Source organism: Manis pentadactyla, chromosome 3, assembly GCF_030020395.1.
Source record: "Manis pentadactyla isolate mManPen7 chromosome 3, mManPen7.hap1, whole genome shotgun sequence".
Taxonomy (NCBI): Eukaryota; Metazoa; Chordata; class Mammalia; order Pholidota; family Manidae; genus Manis; species Manis pentadactyla.
This window is the reverse complement of record NC_080021.1, coordinates 179,234,191-179,257,020: the sequence shown is the minus strand read 5'-3', so window position 1 is coordinate 179,257,020 and position 22,830 is coordinate 179,234,191. Positions and strand designations below refer to the sequence as shown.

General features: G+C 38.3%; 1 protein-coding gene and 1 long non-coding RNA gene across 3 annotated transcripts in view; one reads left to right on the top strand and one right to left on the bottom strand.

The window, feature by feature from the left end:
• LINGO2 (leucine rich repeat and Ig domain containing 2) overlaps positions 1–11,502 on the top strand; it is a 1,246,785-nt gene extending 1,235,283 nt beyond the window's left edge. For both annotated transcript variants that reach the window (XM_036898106.2, XM_057498746.1), the window contains exon 8: positions 9,085–11,502. In XM_036898106.2, the coding sequence (XP_036754001.1) occupies positions 9,119–10,939 (1,821 nt within the window). In that variant the 5' untranslated portion in view covers positions 9,085–9,118 and the 3' untranslated portion in view covers positions 10,940–11,502. The remainder of the gene's footprint in view (positions 1–9,084) is intronic.
• LOC130683001 (uncharacterized) lies at positions 1,226–14,920 on the bottom strand. The gene is made up of 4 exons (XR_008996541.1): positions 14,802–14,920; positions 11,500–11,779; positions 4,921–5,039; positions 1,226–1,329 (listed from the first exon to the last, which is right to left on the bottom strand). It is a non-coding gene; the product is annotated as an uncharacterized LOC130683001 (long non-coding RNA).
• Between the last annotated feature and the right edge of the window lie 7,910 nt (positions 14,921–22,830).

Below are 22,830 nucleotides of genomic sequence, written 5' to 3'. Positions count from 1 at the left end.
TCTCTATGATTATAGGAATGTTTACCAAAATACAGATAAACTGGAAAATATATATAGGCTTCCCTAGTGTGTGTGTGTGTGTGTGTGTGTATTAATAACACTGAATTGAGGATATTAAGTTATCCCTTTTAAGTTAATGTGTATACATTCACTTAATAATGTATATACACATTGTATATATAATCTCCAAGGAAACACATAGGTACGAACTTAAACCCTCCAACAAAGAGTGGGAAACTATAAAAGAAGAAAGTATATTCAGTTCAGTACATATAAACTAGATACTTTATGTGCCAGGCAGGGCTGGGGACATAGAGATGAGTAAGTGCAATTCTTGTTCTCAGTTAATAGTCTAGAAAGGAAACTTGTCCAATAAACAAATTAATGGCATTAATATCATTTTCCCAAAATGCAATCAAATTATAACTTTAAATATCAAAGATGCATTTTATTACATTACTTAATACATTGAAATATTTCATAAAACAATGTCCAGTCATGGAGAAATAATCACCTTATCTGTGTATCACCTCCTTTAAGTGGACTATTATGTAGAAATTAAAATTATGGTTATAAAAGATATTTAATAACTTGGAAGATTTTTATATGAAAAATGCTAAGTGAAAATAGATAAAAATTTGTATTTATATTATGAATATAATTAAGGGAAAAAATACCTTTGTGCCTCAAACAAACGATTGTGCTACAAGTAGTGGGGTATTTATTCTAACACTTAACATTTTGGTATATTTCTTTATACATTCTGTTTTTTGTTGCTTTAAATCTGCATTATATTATATACTAAGTTTGAACAAAACAGCAGAAAAATGTAATGAAAACCTTTAAAATTCAATCACAGTACACCTCTGTGCAAGTGGATAACTAGTATAAAGATCTGACCCACTTTACCTTTCACCAGTTCTTTAACTGGCCATGTTATAAAGTTGGAGCAGAAGTCAAATCCCCTTTTTTGATAACTATTTCTATCTTTCCTGTGAATATTGCAATGCTCGATCGCTGCCTTATGATTTCCTCACCTGTATTATGTATGTACACACCTTATCTGCTTCCCTAGAATCTGTGCTTGTTGGGGTTGGCTCCTCTGTGCTTGCTTCCTGGAATGGCAGTTCTCAACCATGGTAGCCCCAAACCCTAAGTGTAGAGTAAATTAGTGGGAAAGAAAGGGCTCAAGTCATAGATGGGAGGAAGGGCATGGTAAGCCTACCTGATCTGTGAAGTAGCTCTTTTCATGTATAGATGTGCTTCATATTGCCTCTTTTGTGTCCTGAGAGAAGGTGGAGGACAGTGCTCTTGTGCTCAGCACAGTGCCTTGAGGGAAGCAAAGAGTAACCTTTCATTGACAGGTGATAGTAACAGTAGTTGCCCAATGTTTCCAAATGTCAGTCCTTTGTTACCACTGTCAGGACTTTTGTTGAATCTGTGTCACCCGCCTTATATTTACTTGCTATATTTTAAATTAACTCACTTTTTAAAACAGAAATATCCTAAAACTAAAAATTTGCTGTATGATTTTTGAATGGAAAGTAATTTATACAGTGCAAACAAGAGAGTGTTATGTTCTAGCTACAATTTCTTATCTTCCAAGGCTCTGAAAGAGACCTCTCCATTTGGAAAAATGACCAAGGTTAGAAAGATGTTACAACTGAGTCTTTCTCATTGTAATCAGAGGATTGACAGTAAATTTAAAGGGAATAACTAATTCAGGGTTACTAAACATTTTTTTATCTCCTAAAATCAGATTGGAATGCATCTACACTTTGGGAAACACATTACAGACTTTTTCATTTTTTACATTTCATTTGTCAGAATTCTGTAAGAGCAGTATGACAGAGTCAAATATCTAACAAACACTGGAATGGGGACCTGCTCTCAAGCCTGTCAAAACTCTCAACATGCCACCACTCCCTTCTGTCTCAGTGCTGTTTTGGGCTTTTTTCATCTTAATTGGTTGGCCTCAGTTGCTATAGAGAGTATTAATGAATGTTCTTCTTTCAATTGAGTTATTTCTAATGAGGGAACAGAAATCATATCTTTATTTCTTTCAATTGAAAACATATACATAGGCAGGTAGCTAAACTACATTTCCCAGCCTCCCATGCAGTTAAGTGTGACCACATGACTGAGTTCTGGCTAATGAAATATGAACCAAAATTACAAATGCTGTTGTCAGGTCTGGTTAATGAAAAACTCTTACCCATAATCCTCTTTATCCTCCTCCATATGGAATGGAAAGGACTTAAAAAATCTAGAAGAATGGGAATTCAGAAAATACATAGGCACAAGTCCCTCAGTGTTTCCATGGAGCCAAACTAATAAACTATTGGGTTAAACCACTGAGATTTCGGGATTTATTTGTTATAAAAGCCAGCAGAAATTTATATATTTGTTCATTTCCAGAGTGTTCCAGATGGGATTTAAGCCAGCTATCTTGTCTGAACAGCTTTAAACAAGAAAAAAGCTAAAATACCTAGGTGCCTTCAGCACCAACTAATTAAAACCAGGTTATCTCCAGAGAGATTCCCTGTCATTCATGAGTACCCACACTTCAGAGAGTCCAGTTTTTCACAGAATAGATAAAATTCAGGAATCTGAAGAGGAAACTACTTAACAGAATTCTTCTCCATTTAATCTTATTTTCCAAGTAAAATTTAATAATCTTACGAAAGAAAAGTAGTGGGCCTCTGTGGTCACACATTTCACAGAGATTGGCCTTAATGGATCTTGAGGACTAAGCAGTTACCACAGGAAAGCAGACAACTTTTCTTTTTTTTCTTTTTTGACACCAATATGAGGTACATATTTCATAGCTTTTCCTGACTCCATCTTCAGAGGGATTTAAGGGATTATTAGCAGGAATTTCTACCCTCAGTTATGGTTATTTCAGCTTTCTTACTTGTAATGAGATATTTAAAAAGGCCTTAAAATCTACATTAATAGACTAATCCAGTGCCTCCAGATTACCTATTCCAGAAGGTGACTATTTACATCAGGAAAGGTTTTTAAGAGCTCCCTTCAACTGACAGGTTTTATGTCTAAGAGACATCATTTGCAATATTTCCCTTTCTCTAAGTAATAATAATAGCTAATAACATCTATGGAACTCTGACTTTATATACACTATTACATTTTATCCTCACAGTAACCCTGTAGGATAGTTACTGTTATTCCCAAGATAAGAAAACTGAGAATAAGAGAGCATTAACATTTAAAGACATTTTTGTTGTTATAAATCTATGCTCTTAGCCTTTACCTTGTACAGCCTTACAGATTTGGAACATTGTGTATCACATTTTTGAGGCCATTGGCATCTTAAGCCAACTACCCTTTAATTTCAAAGAGACAGACCTCTAAGCAAGACAGAAAACCACTGTCATCTTTCAGTAGAATGCATATATTTTATATGTCCAGGTATTCCTATGTAGGCCAAAAGGAGACTCATAACTGTAGAAGAGCAAATAATCTCCATTTCAAAGAGATTAAAATACACACAAGAACAGAGGGCTCTCCATTTTGAGGAAAGATTAAGCCGAAACTATTAATTAAGGACTTAGGACCAGTTTTGCTAATTGTTTACCAGTCACTTGAACACAAAATGAACTTAAGTTTTGAAATAGATACAGCGCAGTGGGAAGTGGATTCAGAGCCATGACAAAAAGCTACCAAAAGCATAGTCCAGAGGGAAGGTGGGGAAATTTTATGCTTTTCTTTATTTTTAAAAGGAAGCATTACTACAAAAAAAAATTTACCTAAATAGTTATAGTTGCTATCATTTAGTGATAATATATGAGAAAGGATGAAAGAAGTACAGGGTATAAAGCTTATGAGCTCTGCCTTTGAAGTGAAAAAAGTCCTGCATAGAAATACTGGCTCCATTACTGACTGGGGCCATATAACTTTAAGCAAATGGTTCAGCAAGCAAGAAGGGTACTTCCCCTCTCTGCTAAGGTCACGAGGTGAGTTCTGCAACAGAACTTGGGGAGTCCTTCATAGTATTCCACTGTGGTTAAGGGCACCTCATGACTTCTGTCTGACTTCTTCCTGGGAAATCTAGAGAAAAAATATTCAGCTAGATAGCCTCTAATGGCAGAGTACAGGCAGGTGCTGCTGTCTGGTTTGTTGTTCTGCACTGATAGGGTTTTTCTAGGCAAACGAGTTTTCCCCAGGCCTAATGAGGGCAACACTCTTGTCAGCCGGTAGCGCAACCGTGCTAGGTCCTTCCAACACCACACAGAAGGGTAACAGTCTCAGCAAACACTAATTGGAGGTAAATATTCCCAGCACTAGTCAACAAGCCAGAATAGAGATACACTCATCCAGATCAAGGGAACTACATATGAGGTATCCCTTTATTGTGGGTACCAAAGGGCCCCAGAAATTGTCCCATACAAGGAAATCAGTTTTAAAATCTGCCAGTCCCATAGAACACTAAGTTATCTATGACAGTTCTGTTTAAATAAGAAAGTTCCTGATTTTCTTACCTCTCCTGAATAAATTATATCTGAGTCCTGCTTGTTCAACTTTGTTTTATGACCATTTTATATTAATTTCATTGCATTAAATCATATTAACTGCTAATCAAATACAGAATCTCACACTGTATGTGTGTGTGTGTGTATATATATATATATATATATATATATACACACACACTTCAAAATTGTGTGTGTGTGTGTATGTGTGTGTATAGCTTCTAACCAAATGATTGTTAATGATTGTTGCAAGTATCTAACAATCTCTATTTAAGTAACTAGAGACCAAAATGTCATCTTAAGTTACTTCTAGAATTGGTAAGCTGCATATGGATGTTTGAATGATCTACACACAATGGTGGTTAACTGTTTCCTACCTACATGAACCACTCAGTAATTACATTTGAAAGTTTTGTTTAAAAAGTATTACCTTGTAATGAAAAATTTGACAGGTGCTCTCCAAATCTGGCTTTCATGGTTGGCTGTTTCCATTTCCTCCTTGAATGCTCTTTGGGTTGAGCGTCTATAGTGAATGTTTCCATTTCTTCCCTACCAGAAATGAGTAAAGAGAAACAGGTAAAAATACAATGCTTTAGGGGGTCACTGGAGATCACATAGAAGGATACACTTTATTTTGTAGGAAGTTCTAGTCTATTGTTTCCTGTCAGGTCAGGGACTTTGGGTTCAATCTCAAATTCACTTGGGTCCTTCAAAGAACTTCAGTAACCCTGGTGAGTTTCAAGACTTGCTCACACTAAAATTGATTCCTCTTAGTTTTTAGGTTCATACAACTTCCACAATTCTTCAGTGTCTGATTCTAGCACAGACCACCAGTATTTCTGAATTTATAGTTCTAGGCACCTAGAAGGTATCATCACCTCAGATACATTTTGGACACCTTTACTCACTAAATCCTTTATTTTATCTTCTTCCCTACCTCATCACCCACTTCTCTCCATTTGAGAAATAGCATTATTGAAAAAAAATTCTAATGGTAGCTAGTGTTGAAGTTTAAAGAGATTTCTGTGCTATCCATTTTAGTGTTCATTTGCCAGTCAAAGAACTAAATTAACCATAGAATTTCCAGACTAGCCATTTATCATTACCTTATCATCCATCAAAGCAGCTGTTTCTCTTCTAAACTTTATTTTTAAATAACATGCAACAACTATCACCTCTTTCCTTTCTTATTTGTGCTTTTAAAAATGATGGCAGTTTGAAATAGTCCATTTCCCTTCTTCCATGCTACCAATCTGTTTCTCCTTATTACTCACTCTATCATTGGTTTGAGGACCTCCTTCTGTGGTATACTAATCTGTCCACATAGGAAATCCATGTCTTTGTTTGACATGCTTTCTGTCCTAATGAGTATTGCTTCAACAAACCATTATCCCATAAGAAGTTATAATGGTAACTATTTCACAAATTAATAGAGGAGATGATGAGAATCATAAAGGTTATGAGCCTACCCGTGTCCCAAAGCTAAGAAATGTCAACCTCAGATTTTGAGCCAGGTATTTCCGAGTCCAAATACTCACTATTTCTAGTCTTCTATATTGCTTCTGTAAGTTCATTTCCTGATGTTTTTGTTTATGTTCTTATATTAGTAGAACAAGCTGTAAAATAAATACCTGGCACATAAAAAGTTTAAGTATGAACATAGCCAACTTCACACACTAGGTTTAAAAAGGTACTAATCATTGTGTCTGAGAGTCCCTTTGATCAGAGTTAATGGAAAGGGCCTAGTCCGCTCCCTACAGATTTTAGTTTCCTGCTTCATTCTTAAGAAACAAAGTTCATCTTGTCAAACCTTGGTCACAGTCGGACATGACAAAAAAGCTTTGATTCTGAGACTTCTGATGGTAAAAGCTAAATCGAGTCAGCAGTTTGCCCTTCGAAACTAAAACTGAGAAATATCTGTGATGAGAAAATAAAGCACAACTTTCCTACACAGTTTGCAAACTACATCAAAGAACTTTTGATGAGATATGGCCCCAAATTATCTACTTCTGCCAACCTGAAAGACAGTAGTAGCATGGGAGAGGCAGCCCAGATTCGGAGCAAGTTTATGTGCTGTCTGCCTGCCAAACACCTGCCCGTCCTTCTTTGTGACAGTCCTTTGCTTTGGCTGGAACCAAAATAATCAATTTTAAGGAAATAATACTAGGCATTCTCTACCTTAGTTTTAGCTCCTTTCTGGTTAAGTTACAGCCATGATTAAATTAGATACTGTCATTTCCATGTTAGACACAGAGCCAGGTTAAGGGATCCAAGCAATCAAAATAAACTGACAAGTACAGAGTAATAAAACTTTTATCTTGAACTTAAATAGTCTTATAATTGTAATAGAAAACACATTTTCCCTGCCTTACCAAAGAAATGCTAAAAAGCATTTGAAAAATATTATTTTCAAGGAGCAGAGGATGAATCATCTGCCTAAGGAACCCACACCTCTGGGCCCAGTGATGGCAGGAACACCCCCTCCTCCTCCTGTTCTCAGGCTTGCCATCTCACGACTGACAGGAGGCTCCCTCCGGTCGACAAAGGCTTGCAGTCATCTCTGCCTCATCCTCTCCTATGTCCCTCACAGCCATCCATAACTAAACTATGTCTATTCTGCTTCAGAGCCCCTCTGTCCGTACACCTAAGCCTGCTCCTGGGGCCTGATGTGTCCACTTTGATTCCAGTTTGAATTCATACAGCTTCCCGACTCTCCAGTTTTTCCCTCCTGCAAGTCTGTTTGTCATGTTGCAGTCAGATTAATCTTCCCAAAATGTAAATCTAATCATATTACTCTTTTGCATAAAACATTTTAATAGCTTGCCATTGCCCTCAGGGTAAAGTGCCAGCAGCATATCACGGTTTACAAGTCCCTTGTAAATCATTCCCCTAATTACCTCTTCAGCCTCTTTTCTCTCCTGTTTTGGTTCTGACCCTTCTGGAATACTGTAATTCCCTGATCAGAGTGTTTCCATGCCTCTGCACAGTGTTCTCTTTGCTTAGAACTCACTATCCCTCTCTCCACCAAAGGTGAGGGCTGTAAATGTAAATATACTGTTGCAAGGCTACCATATATTTTACCTGAAGCAGTTCAATAACTCTAAATTGCTTGTGACAAACTAAAGATGTATTCTGTAATCCCTAGAGCAATGAATAGAATGTAAATAGAAAGTAAGAATAGGAATTGCAATGCAATACTAAAAACAATAGATTAAAACAGAATAAGACAAGGAGAAAAGAACAAAATATGTAAGCAACAGACAACAGGTAGCAAAATGACATCCCTCAATGCAACCATATTAGCAATATTTGGGTTAAATGAACAAAACACTCAAACAAAAGGCAGAGATTGCTGAGATCATCAGATTGATTCAAAAGCGAGAACTAGCCATGTACTGTTCATAAGAGGAGCTCTTTAATTACAAAGATACAGTATGTTGAAAGTAAAAGAATGGAAAAAATATATCATGAAAACATTAAACTTAAGAAAGCTAGAATTTCTATATTAATCATTCAAAATGACTTGAAGTTTTTCTAGAGAAAGATGGACTCTTTCTAATGATAAATGTTCAACACATCAGAAATTAAACATGCTCTTAAGTATCAGGGCTTCAAAATACATGAAACAAAAAATTCTATAGCACTTAGGGACTTATAGACAAGTCCACACTCACAGGTGGAGATTTTAACAGACACCTCTAGTTGATAGACTGTCTTGGAAAAAATAAATAAGGATTTGGCAAATCTGACCACAAACAAAGATATTAATCTTAATGACTTTTGTAGACCACTATACCCCCAAACAGCAAATTCACATCTATTTCAAGTGCACATGGAACGGTCACCAAGATCAGTCATATGTGGGTCCACAGAACAGTCTCAGTAGATTTCAAAAGACTGAAATTTTGCAGAGTATATTTTCTGACCACAATAGAATTAAAATAGAACAGAATTAAAGAACAATAAAACCCCAGAAAAGACCTGAAGACTTAGAAATAAACTTAGAAAATAACTCAATCCTAAACAACCCACAAGTCAAAAAAGGAAGCACAAAGTAGAAAACTGTTTAGACTGCATGGCAAATTTTTAAATATATATTAAAATTTGTGAAATGCAGTTAAGCTTATATTAGAGAAGAAAGGCCCGAAAATCAACAATCTAAGGTTCCCCCTTAGGAAGTTAAAAAATTAAGAGCAAACTGACCCCAGATGAACCTGTACCAGATATCTATGTATATTAGAGTTCAGAGTAGAGCCTTTCATGAACTGCATGCTGTTTTGCCTCAGTCTGCGCCAGACACTGTATTTATCTCTTTACAGTTGTCAGATACCGAAATTGTCATAGCTAGGAAGCTATTACTGCCATCATCCCTACTGTCCCTCTGTTACAGCCAAAGAAACTGAAATACAGAGAGACAAAATAATTCTTCCCAGATGAGGTAGCTGATAATGGCAGCTCTCAAGGTGTAAACCCGATCTGAGTGCTTCCCAGTCCTGGGTTCTCTCCATTTTACTTGCTGCCTTATGTGTATGTCTGTGTAGCTAGATCCTAACTCAGCTTGTCTTCCTTGCTCCCTTCCGTCCCCGTCCTGCAGGCCCGTGACCAAGGTCAGCCTCAGAGGCGGAGTCATGCTTCACCCGGCCGGATCCTGTTGGCAGCCGCTCCTGGGTCTGACTGTGGTGTTAGTGTTCATGGCGCCCACCGCTGGCTGCCCAGCTCGCTGCGAGTGCTCTGCCCAGAACAAGTCCGTCAGCTGCCACCGACGGCGTCTGATCGCCATCCCAGAGGGCGTTCCCATCGAGACCAAGATTTTGGACCTCAGCAAGAACAGGCTAAAGAGTGTCAACCCTGAAGAATTCATATCATATCCTCTGCTGGAAGAGATAGATTTGAGTGACAACATCATTGCCAATGTGGAGCCAGGAGCCTTTAACAATCTCTTTAACCTTCGTTCCCTCCGCCTAAAAGGCAATCGTCTGAAGTTGGTCCCTTTGGGGGTGTTCACAGGGCTCTCCAACCTCACCAAGCTTGACATTAGTGAGAATAAGATTGTCATTTTACTGGACTACATGTTCCAGGACCTGCATAACCTGAAGTCTCTAGAAGTGGGGGATAATGATTTGGTTTATATATCACACAGGGCCTTCAGTGGGCTGCTTAGCTTGGAGCAGCTCACCCTGGAGAAGTGCAACTTGACAGCAGTACCAACGGAAGCCCTCTCCCACCTCCGCAGCCTCATCAGCCTGCACCTGAAGCATCTCAACATCAACCACCTGCCCGTGTATGCCTTTAAAAGACTATTCCACTTGAAACACCTAGAGATCGACTATTGGCCTTTACTGGATATGATGCCTGCCAACAGCCTCTACGGTCTCAACCTCACATCCCTCTCCATCACCAATACCAACCTGTCCACGGTCCCCTTCCTTGCCCTTAAACACCTGGTGTATCTGACCCACCTTAATCTCTCTTACAATCCCATCAGCACTATTGAAGCAGGCATGTTCTCTGACCTGATCCGCCTTCAAGAGCTTCATATAGTGGGGGCCCAGCTCCGCACCATTGAGCCTCACTCTTTCCAAGGGCTCCGCTTCCTTCGAGTGCTCAATGTGTCTCAGAACCTACTGGAAACTTTGGAAGAGAATGTCTTCTCGTCCCCTCGGGCTCTGGAGGTCCTGAGCATCAATAACAACCCCCTGGCCTGTGACTGCCGGCTCCTCTGGATCCTGCAGCGACATCCCACCCTGCATTTTGGTGGCCAGCAGCCCATGTGTGCTGGCCCAGACACCATTCGTGAGAGGTCATTCAAGGACTTCCACAGCACTGCCCTTTCTTTTTACTTTACCTGCAAAAAACCCAAAATCCGAGAAAAGAAGTTACAGCATCTACTGGTGGATGAAGGGCAGACAGTCCAGCTGGAATGCAGTGCTGATGGAGACCCTCAGCCTGTGATTTCCTGGGTGACACCTCGAAGGCGTTTCATCACCACCAAGTCCAATGGAAGAGCCACCGTGTTGGGCGATGGAACCTTGGAAATCCGCTTTGCCCAGGATCAGGACAGTGGGATGTATGTTTGCATCGCTAGCAACGCTGCTGGGAACGACACCTTCACAGCCTCGTTGACTGTGAAAGGATTCACTTCAGACCGCTTCCTTTATGCCAACAGGACCCCTATGTACATGACCGATTCCAATGACACCATTTCCAATGGCACTAATGCCAATACTTTCTCCCTGGACCTTAAAACCATACTGGTGTCTACAGCTATGGGCTGCTTCACATTCCTGGGAGTGGTTTTATTTTGTTTTCTCCTCCTTTTTGTGTGGAGCCGAGGGAAAGGCAAGCACAAAAACAGCATTGACCTTGAGTATGTGCCCCGAAAAAACAATGGTGCTGTTGTGGAAGGGGAGGTGGCTGGACCCAGAAGGTTCAACATGAAAATGATCTGAGGATCTCCCACTCACACTACTGTTCCTGTGTCATTGTTGGTAACCAGTGTGATGGCCTGGCCCAGGAAAGCACTAGGTGAAGAGGGAGCTTAGGGCAGCTGCCCTGTGTCAAAGCAGGGTCCCCGGAAGCAGGAGGACTTCTTGCAGAGCCGCTCCACACCACCTAGAGGCAGGCAGGCCTGTGTCAGAGCCCTCACAGTGGGATACTAATCGTTTGCATTGCAAATACTGGCATTCTGGGGATCTCAGTAATGAACCTGAACCTTTGGCTTGTGCTTATGGACAAGTTATTCAACATTTTCTACCACTGCAAAAACAAAAGAAATAAAAAGGAACACCTACAATGTAGGATTTCCATATTAAAAAGACACATTTGTCTAAAACATACTCTACAGAAAAATTTGTATCTATGATTATCAGTTGTTAAAGCCTTGCATCATACCATATTGTTGGTTCTACACCACAAAGAAATCAATATATTCTTTACTTTTTTTTGAAACATATATGCTGTATATGTTTTAAAGCAATATGAATGAGAGGTTGTGCTTTTAGTTACTCACCACTAAGACCCAAGTGTGGTTCATCTTCCTTCACATACAGATGATCCCTGGAGGTAGGAGCACAGATATGGTGAAAGATGCGTCTGTCTGATGTAGGATGCCCGAAACAGGACCCGAGGCAAAACTGCTCAACTCTGTTAATTCTGTGACTATAAATAAAGGCATGTGCCTAGTTTTGATACAGAATGGAATATTTTTTATACTTGTGATATCACACTGGACCAGTTTACTGTAACAAAGCCTTTGGTTTCTCCAGAAGATGGTGTGCCCCTAGCTGACCCTGTAAAATGGAAGGTAGGTGTTAGTGATGAAAATGGTCTGTTTAACCACAACTTGATTTTACTTTCATCAGTTGTTACTAATGGGTTAATTGTTTGTTATGTATACTCATAGGGTGAGATTCACCTTGTAGCTGAGTTCAAACATTCAGAAGTTCAAAACTCTCTGAATAAGTAATTCTCAGATGCCAGCACTTACCAGGGTAACCCATGCATAACATGACGTTAATGCAACTAAGGATCTGTTCAAAAGCTGTCTGAAGGCTGCACGGCTGCTAGTCTAAGGAAACATCTAGCTACTGCCACTCCAGTATTGTCTATTCAGTCTGTACACACAGTATTACCTTGAATGGGCAACTTCAGCATTTCTCCCTGCTTCGTGACCAAGTAGATTTTGGTTTTTATTTTGCAAATTACCTTGCATAGACAAGAGGACTGTGTCTTGTTTTTACAGAGCTAAGAAGAAACACGGTGGATTAAAAATTACTGGGTTTTTTCCCTTTACTGAGGACAAACTAGTATGTTAAATCATCTGACACTTTTGCTCCTCTCATCCACAGAAATTTGCCCAATTCATTTTGTATTAATGATTGTTATTCAAAGTTAAAAATACTACAGTTTTTTTTTTTAATGGCCTCATGCCTTTACCACCAGTGATCTGGTTCAAATGAGACAATTTCATTGACTAAATATTGAATGAATGGCTTTCAAGGCATATATTTGTATAATCTGAGAAAGCACTGAATATAGAGTTTTCATGAAGTGTGATATACTTAATCAGCATAGGAACAGTAGGAAATTTCTATACTTTACACATTTTGAGAGGCACCTGAAAATGACCCCATTTGGACAGGTGTAAGCTGGAGTATGCGGTGTCTGAGGTTTGTTTCTGACATGTCAGATTGTGAGTTTTTGACCTTCAAAAAGCTGGCTCTTTTTTAGTATTTGAAATTTTGAGGAACTTCAATGAAATTAAATTGACCCCAATAAAGAAGTTACAGTTACAGAAATTGTTTTGCCAATTGGATAAGTAGCATGGCTAAATGCATTTCTTCCTTTATGAAGGGTGGAAAATGAGATAAATAGGCAATTCTTCAATCTTTCTAAGTCATTTTTCATTTGGCTTCCCTGATGATTATCACAGATCTTTTAGAAATTCGTTTCTCACTTATGGCAATTACTTTATATCTAGCAATGCAAATCAAGATTTTTTGTAAATTCTATCAATTCCACCTTATGTGCAAATGGAATGAGGTCTTTCAAATTTAAAAAAGAACTTAAATTGGAGAGTCTTCCAAAGTTAATAGAAAATATTTTATCTTAATTTTGCAACATTCTATGGAGCAAGTACTTATGACTGTCCAATAAATAAATTAAATAAGGAAACATTAAGCAATTAATAAAAGAGCTTTGTGATTCTAACTACTATTTTCTGTCAAAATAAAATTTGATCAAAAAGAGCCTTAGTCAAATGAAAGTAATCTATCCATGAAAAGATTTAGTTATTATTTTTGGAAGAAGAGCGACTGTCCTCTCCTAGAGGTTTCCATACTCCGGTCCATGGAACAATAGTTATTTGAGATATTAAGAAGCATTCTTCCAAGAAAGAACCCCATAGACTAGTAAAATGGGAAAATACTGCATTTTGTAACCACCTCTTGGAAGTTTAAAATATACATAAGGCTAATAAATCCTCTGAAAAGTCCTGTAAATAAGAATCCTGTTTAATATTTTTTATGGTAGGGTTTCTCTAATTTATTTGGACATGAAGTGCTTCTTTTTATTGTACAACTGTCAATATCTTAAAAAAACAAGTTCCACAGAACATAGTTTGGTTAACTGAACTAAAGTAGTACTCTTCTGAAGTATTCCTCAGCTCAGTGTTTCTAGTAAGAGTGAAATTACTATTTGAAATAGGCTCCAATCAATTATAAAAAATATACTACGTGCATAAGTGATCTGATCATAAAAATATATTGACCAGATATTTCTAGAAGAATCTGCTACTCTCTGCCTGAAGTATCATAGTAATGGATTTATAGGTAATTGAATGGCCACTTAATTATCTACATTCTCACTCTTGGTGCAGATCTTGGGTTCCATTGATTCTGGGCTCTAGCATGGAGTTTCACAAAGGTATTTTACCTTATGGCGTCCGATTTCCTCTTTGTTACATCAAACTGGACCATGATAGAGAATAACAGCTCAAACCATCAAATAGAATAGTTTTTCCCCTTAGTAAGTCATTTCTGAGTCATTTTCTTCCCAGAGGATTTGTCTCAAAGTATCCTAAGAAAAAAACAATTGTTTGGCTTAGCATTTAGATCCGGGTTGACCAGTTTTCTGTATCTGTATAGTAAGCATTTTCAGAGAAGGATTTATTCTCTGTAGGCATTAAATTTCTAGAAGGAAAAATTCCCTAGTGGTCTGAGAGCCCTGATCCATCTCCCCAGATGTCTGAATACATGTTATTAGAATATGCTAACTACCAAGCCATTTTGCCTAATGTGTTCCTGGCCAGGGATTTCTACTTTTCCAAATTCTCACATTACTCACTTTTTAAAAATATCTTTTCATTTTCATTGCATTTATAATTATGAGCTTTCCAAATATTCTCAAAGTTTGAAAATGTAAACTGCAGGAATTACCAAAACTTGAACTTCCTAGTTCCTAAGGATATTTCTCAGATCTCTGGTTTTGCTTAAGTTTCTCAGAAATTTTGCTTATCAACAACTCCCCAGTAGTACCAGGGCTCTTAGGATTTGTTCTACATTGTTTTAGGTGGATTATTTTCCCATTGTTCTATCAAGTATTCTGCTCTCCCCAGCTCTCAGAAAAGCCCAGAAGTTACAATCTTATATAACTTTTTAAAAAAGGATTATTTAAATCTCACCTGCATTGAAGCCTGAATTTTGTTATTTCCATGACTCAAGTAGGAATATATTTACATATTAGAAAGTGCAAAAGAGAGGATGTGATTTTGGAGAATAAAAATTGAGTAGAACTCCATGTAAATTAACTTACCCTTCCAGGTTCTGCCTTCATCTCTACATCAAGACATTTGTTTGAACTTCAGGGACTGTGCTCAGAAGCTGTTCAACAACACAGAATATGTCTTGAGGCTTTCTAGGAAAGAAAAAATACATCATTTTCAGTTTAGAAGACTAAGACCTGACAAAAAGACATATCAAGAGTTTAAAGAAAGGTTTGGGGGGAGATAACTTAGATCCATTTTAATTCTATTGCCTTTATTCCTAATTTTTATAGTTGTCTCCTAACTGAAAAAGAAAAAAAATTATTCTTTAATTTTCATCAAAAAAATTATTGTCTATTTTACTTTGTTCCCTGTAAACTGGTGACCTTTATATAATTCACATGAGCTATTCCAATTGGATTCTGTGGCAAAACTTTTGGGGCCAGAGCCATTCATTCTACTCAGTAGTTAGGTAAAGATTTATCATCTTTATTCCTGGGATCAGGTCCTAGGAACACTCCTCATTATACTGATACATCATGTGCCTAGTTATGGAAGTTCCACCACTGGCTTTGGAAGTTCCATCCTTTCTATTAAAAGCCTTGGTTATTTTCTGATTGAGGAGCTCTAGAGTTACTCTGCCTCAGTGTGTGGAAAGCCTTGAGGAATGAAATATTACCTGACTTGTTGATTTTAGAATTGCATGCTTTGCTTAGGCAACAGAGGGTGCTTCCTTTCTCTCCTTCAAAAGCCATTCCCAAGAGAGCCTTCTCATTCTCACTCCAGCAACAGCACAACCACAGCTTCCTGACCTAAGTCTGTAATAGCAAACTGACAGCTGATTTGCCTCGCTATTTAGCTGTTAGCTAACAATATTTTACTTAGGGCCCGTAAGTGAATTTGTAATATGCAGCCAACTAAATTTAAACTATGTTTTATATGAATTAATGGTAGGTTTTCAAATCTGAAGTTGGTTTGTCTGTGTTGGGAGCAGTAAATGTAGCTGCATATTTTCTCAAAAAAGTGTTAGAGAATGGAAATTGCTTATCTAGTGTGAGCTTTCCAGCAGGTTGTCTAGAATAAAATGTTTGCAGGAAAAAAAATATGATTAAGAAATTTGTAAAGGTTTATTTTTCTGAAATAGGCTTGGAGCTGATGTTCCTCTTTCAAAACAGGAGAATGTTATCAAGACAAGCTTGCATGTGCCCCAGACTGCCCTTCTCCAGTTTGCCAAGGTCTCTAACGCGGCCTCTCTCTCCCCTGGCCCCCATCTCGGGCAGAACATCCTAGCTGGAAAGGAAGAAAAGAGCAGGGACTCTAGCTCCCCTGAGACAACCCGCAGAGAGGGGAAAGCTTTGCCATTCCCCCACCTTCCTGCTCCTTTCCCGACACCACACTGACAGGCTTCCTCACCACGGCCACCTCCCAGATGCTGTCACACCTCATCAATGAATATTCTCTCCAGGGATGTCTTCTTTCATTGGTACTCAGAAATTCTTGGGTAATTGTTAAACTGGATATTGCTTAAAAAAAAAAAAAACCCTCCAGCCTATCTCGCATAATACTTTAAAAGTTAAGACTTACCATTCACATAATCACAAGCTGACAGCAATCTGCAGGTTGAGTGATTCTAATTTTTTTTTCTCTCCTCTAGAAGCAGGTGGGTTGATACAATGCCAGCCTTAAATAGAAGCTTTATTTATAGCCTTAGCAGAATGAGAGAAGAGCTGGCATAATCAAGAGAGTCCTGCATATTTTAAGGAAGGCTTTACCTTTAATATGCAAAATAGCCATTAGAACACAAAAAAATGCAAATGTACATCCCACTAAATTGGTTAACTATACTAATCCCAATAACGCTCTAAAGATAACATTTCATACTGAAAATGGGTCGGAATCAAAGATTCTGTGCCTATTTAATAAGAACCAAGAAGAAAAGCCGAAGTTTAGTCTCCATGTTAACATTCTTCATTTTGTTGCACACCTCTTATTCAAAATTGTTTTAATATGTTTACTGTCCATTAGAATATAATTAATACAATCTGCAACAATGCAGAATCAACAAATAATGATTAAGCAGAAGATTCAGGCTTGCAAAGAAAATTCTCCCCATCTTTAAACAATGTGTGTCCAGAAACATAGTGATTCATATACATTTATAACTGGAGAATGAGAGACAGGAATTGAGACATATACTTTGTTTAAAGGCTATTTGGATGTTCTCTTCCTCCCCAGTTATGAAATCGGCCGTACCACACACAAGCAGATTGCTTGAAATGCAAGTCAGTTGTCTTACTTTTTTTTACCATGTACTATGGAATGCCCCAAATCATAATTTTAAAAGCTATTGTTTATATATACATATATAAATGTGTAGGGGAGGGTGGCTTGATTTTTTTTTTAAGTGTTTAAATGTAACTGTTTTAAAGTTGATGAGCTTGAGAAGGAGAAAGGAAAAAAAAAAAAAGAAACAATGTGTGTCTGTGTTTTTCTTTAAGGTCTTTTATCCAAATCTTATTGTGGGAACATCCCATGATTGGAAGCTGCTAACCAATGACCTACAAATTTCTTTTTAGTGCCTGATAGCTTGTTTTCGTTCTTAAAAAATTAGTGCTAATGACAAAAGTCATCTTAAGTTAAGTTTGAGTCTCACTGACTGTTACGGATTTATTGTTGTGGGCATGTTTTGTTTTTTTTTAACATGTAAAAACAAGTTAACTTATTTTATTAACAAGTAAAGTAAGTTAAGAAAATGTTTTCTTTACTGATGTAAAGGGCTTAAGCATCGGACATTTCAGTCAAATCCATTGGGGTATTATCAAGAAATGAAATTTAATAAAAGACAATCGGAGTCATCAGAAAATATTTCCTTATTGAGAGAGGTAGGTTATATGAGCCTTACAGGGTGCATGAAGTTGCTTTAATATCTTTAGTACTGTTATTAGCTCAAATAATCTACAAATCATCTCCAGCCAGAGCGGCAGCGCGTCCTGAGTGTGGTTCGAGGGGTACGTGGGGAGAGCCCTGAGGCCAGGCTACCAGTCTTCTAGGCGAAATCGCCTCGGCGCCATGGCTCGACCTGCTGGATATCCACGTCGAGGTGATTTCAACCACACTATAAAAATATTCCACTTTAGTGAAGATATATTTTATATCACTTGCAAAATTATCCCAAATTCATTTGTTTTGCTTACATGGGCCAGCGATGGGCATGACTTTAGGCATGGAATATATCTGAGCAAGAACTGAAGGGTTCAGCAAGCCATTTATATAACATAGTCACGTGGTTTTTGTGCACTTCCACTCAGCCAACTACCAGTGATTCAAGGCATTTCGTGTAAGGTCAGAGGGCACAAAAACTTAAAAGGAGAAAACCATTTTTTCTTGTCTTTAGGCAAATTGCTAACAAAGGGAGAAGAAGGTTGTCTGATGTTGAAGAGGAAAAGAACTGAAAATATAAAATTACCCTTGTATAATCTATCCACTTAAAGTGAAGGTGCTCCCTCCTCTCCTTTTGTACTTAAGGCAGTGGGCTTTAGCGAGCTGTGCTCTGATAGCTGTCATCCTGTGGTGTCATCTTCACTCCCCATGTAGATTGTTAGATGCCTTCCAATGAAGAGAAAAGAAGGGGAGAAGGAGGCACCGAGCTGACAGGAATGGTGCCTGGAAGCCACGTTGATAAGTGACAACGAAGTCCTGGCTTCACCTCCAGGCAGGAGCAAATATTCAAATTCTGAGACTGCTAGCAAGAAATTCACAAAGGGCCCCTTCGCTATTGTTGAGCTTGCCACCGGAGAGGGATCTGCTTCTCCCTGAGGACTTCCTGGTATTTATTGCCAGAGCTGTGTGGGTAAGAGTCACATCTCTGACAGTGGGCTTTCCTTTCACACTATTAAACTAGCAGGACTAAAACAGATTTTCCTTGACCTCAATTTTGAATGTGTTGAGTACACACCTCTGCCAATAAGTATGAAACAAGTTAGGTGGTCCAGTAAATGCACTAATCAGGGAGAAGATGGTTCTGATACTTCAGGGTTTGTTCTTTAGAACAAGAAGAAAAACAATGAAGTCAAATTTTTAAATGAAAGCTAAACATATGTTTAACTCAGCCTAGCTTCTGGCTCCATACTTATAAAGACATTCTGGCCGTGTGTTGCTTCATAAATTTAGAAGCCCACCATAGTTTTGTGTTTCTGGAAGGATATTTTTGTTGTGTTTTTCCCCTCTCATTTTCCTCAGTCCTGAGCATTCTGCTCCATCTAGCTTGCTGTTAATGTTTCTGTGTCATTTGATTATGGTTGAAATAAAAGTTCTGAGTGTCTGTGCACTCTCTTTAAGCCAGATAAGTTTATTATAGGACCCAGGATTCTTTTCCTAATTACCTCATTGTCAGGCCTAAAACCCAGCTCATGAAGATTAATGTGAAATAAGGTCAAGAAGAAATTGAAAACTGTAAAGGGAAATTCACCTATTAATTCTGCCCTGATTGGTGGAAAACCTGAAAATACTGGCTTCTAGGGCGTGTCAGTCTGTCTTTCATTAGCTCATAAATAACTCAAAAAAAAATTTGTCCCTCTAACAATGAGAAGGAAATCCCTTGGTGTAGCTATCCAGGCATTGTTTCATTCCGTAATACTTTGAACTGGATGAATCCAAATGTCAGGTACAGAATGTCTACATAGTACATGTATTTTAATGCCACACACACACACACACACACACACACACACACACACACATCCATATATATTATTAACAACCATTTGGAGAAAGATAAGGAAAAAGGAAAGGCAGATGGAAATTGTGTGGCCTGTCTAAGGATTCTCACTATTCTGCTTGTCCTCTAATAAAGAAAACTAACCAGCATTCAATCACTAAGGAGCCAGAGTCTGGGAGATGGAAACCCAAGCTGGGTCTCCACGAAAAGCTTACATACTACTGGATAGGTTACCCGTTTGCCTGGAAGACCGAAAAGGTTATGTGTGATTGCCAGAGTTAGTTCTATAGTGAATATATTGAATAATTCTGTTCACGGTCGCATCAGGAGATGAATCTGTTTGACAGCTTGCCCTCCCTTTAAGAAAGAGGTAACATTTATACAAGCCCTTTCTAACCACAGTATCACTAGCCAGACTATTCCCAAGCATAAGAGATCAAGCACGCTAGTACCACAGCACAGAGGCAAGTCACTACATTTCATCTATTCCTTTAGCTGTAGGCTACTGGCTAGATTTACAAAACACTGATAGGTTAATCTGTTGTATACATCCAGGGCTCTCATAAAAGTTAAATACTTCTTAAAACACACACACACACACACACACAAATCCGTAACATGACATCCAGAGTTTCTTTAAGCCTCACTGTGTATCAGTCCAAAGACCCCACTGGGAATCGATTCACTGAGGATGCAGTGTGAAGAGACTACCCGGTGGGTGCCACTGTTCCGATTTACATAAGCTCTTCCATTTTAGCAACACCTGGAGAATCCAGTCGCTTCTGCTTCAGTGGTCTCAAGAGCCTTCCATGGTACTGAATAAGAAATTTGCTGATATTAATGCAGGGCTGGTTTCAATACAAGGCAGCGATTTTCTGTCCTGAGTTGTCTGGAGTGAAAAAAATGGGTTCATATAAATGGAAAGTAACTGAAAAATGTACCCCAGCTGGTGAGTCAAGAGAAGGGAAATTCACTGTTTTAGGTCAATGTGTTTTCAAAATAACATTTGATAGACTGGAGAGGATAAGCTTTTCAAATGAATGGCAATGAGAACATAGGTACATACAAGAGAATTTCACTTTGAAGGAAAATGGATATAGTTTCTGTATGTGGCACTGCCTCTAATATTGACCTTCATAATTTGGGACTACATTAAAAATTATTTTAAATGTCTGTGTGTTTATATCCTCCTAAATGATGCTGGTATTAACTCAAACAAATACAAAAAAAAATCAGGAATCTACTTAACTACTTAACTAGAAATTGGAAATTAGACTTTGTTTCTAAAACATGTAGAAAATTTAATTTTCCACTCATCCAAGCACAATCTCCTTTCATTCATTCATTCATTCATCTATTTAATCATGCAACATCTACTGAGTGTCCATTATTATAATAACTTAACAGCATATCAGTAAATAAAGATGTTATAAATTGTGGTCCAAACTAATCCTGCATTTCTCCACTTTCCCTTCTTTGGCTTCCATGTTGACCACAGTGTGTTTCTTATTTTATCATCCAATGTATGTGGTTTAGAGATGGGCCTTGGTGTCCAACTGGCCAGGCACTATTCTGGCTTTGAGGACCTACCTGCTTTAATGATCCACTCTCAGGGAGTCAGAATAGTTAAGTAATAAAAAGACAAGTATCTGGAGTAAGAGTGCCCAGGGCTCTGTCACTGGATTCCTGTTTCTTTATGGACAAGCTACTTAACATCTCTGCATCCCCATCTCTCAAAATGATCAGAACACTACCTACCTCCCAAGGCTGCTGTGAGGCTTACTGTGAAAGCATGAGGAAACAGTATGTAGAAATGGGGGCCTATTAAAAAGGTGCTACAGGATTTAGAGTGGCTGGACAAAGTCATTGAGTATGAACCCTTTCCTCCCTGGGAGTCCCAGGTCTGCTAGGATATATGTACTCCCTTTACAACTAGAATCTAAAATGGCATTGACCATCAATTGGCCTGGTTTATCTTTAATATGACCTCCACATAACCTCTACAAGATTCATCACAAACTCCCCTCTCTCTGAGAGATGCTGGCTTGAAAAAATTATTAAACTAATTTTAACAAAGGATAATAAGATAATTCACTTCCAGGCACTGGGGGTGGGGGAACAGTTATTTATTTTAACAGGAACAAGAGTTTAAATGGATATCTTCAAGGGGTTTATTGGAGAAATTTATTGCATAGGGCTTTCTGTTGTTTTCAATCTGACTCCCACCTTTCTGTGCCATTGTTTTAACATACATCCTCTTTTCCCCTTTATTGGAAGTAAAGGTATAATCCTCCTCATTTCATGATGAATCTTTTCATGCAGTCTGTTTTGCTCAAAGGACAAATTCTTTTCAACAACTATTGTAATTATTTTCTTAGAGGCCATTTTAAATTGCCATATTGTTTAGCTAAGCCCTATTGTCTTGGTGTCCTTCAAAACTGTCAGTTGCTTTAAAATACAAGGGTGGGAGGGGGGAACTGATAAGCACATTGTTGTAATTGATTTGTATGTTTGAATTGTCTTATCAGAAAACAAGGTTATGAATTTCATCTGTTGAGACACAAAAATAAAATACTTTCCTAAAAAAAACTGTATTTGGTTTTTGAATGTTCTAAAACAGCATTTATTCTTCTCATCTTTTCAATGTTCCATTAACAGTGTTGCCTTATTAATCATATAATAGAAACTTGGCCTTCTCCTATATTCATTGTCGTAGATCAGTTCTTCATTATATACACTTGGGAAACAGTTAAGTGAAATTGTTCAAGATTTATGATTGAAAGAAATCGAGAAGAGCCATTCGGAGGGATCTGCAACTCAAGGCTGATCATGGAATCACATAAGATGGATGGGTGTGAAGAAATAGGCCTGCCACGGTATACGGTAATGTGACTTTTTCTGCCTCTCCCCCCAGTGGAAGATGTCACTGCAAGTGATGAGAAATAACCAAGAGATATTATTACATTATTTCTATTAGCAAACATTAGGAAATGAGATAAAATGAGTTTGATTTTTTTAAAAATCTCAGGGCCAAGATTCTGCCATAGTAACTTAGACTTTGCGCGCACACACATACACACACACCACTCCCTGGTATCTAAACTAGGGCTGCCAAGACAGATTCCCATAGACCTGTTATCAGGATGGTTTAAACAACAGAAATTTCTCACAGGGAAGTCCAAGACCGGGATGCCCGCGGGGACAGTGCCCGGTGAGAGCTGCCGGCACTGCCGACAGCTGCTTCCTCCCTGTGTTCTCTTGGCCTTTCCTTGGCGCGTGCAAAGCGGGGAGAGAGCGAGCTCTCCTCTCTCTCATATAAGGCCAATCAGTCTTATCAGATTAAGACACCACACTAAGACCTC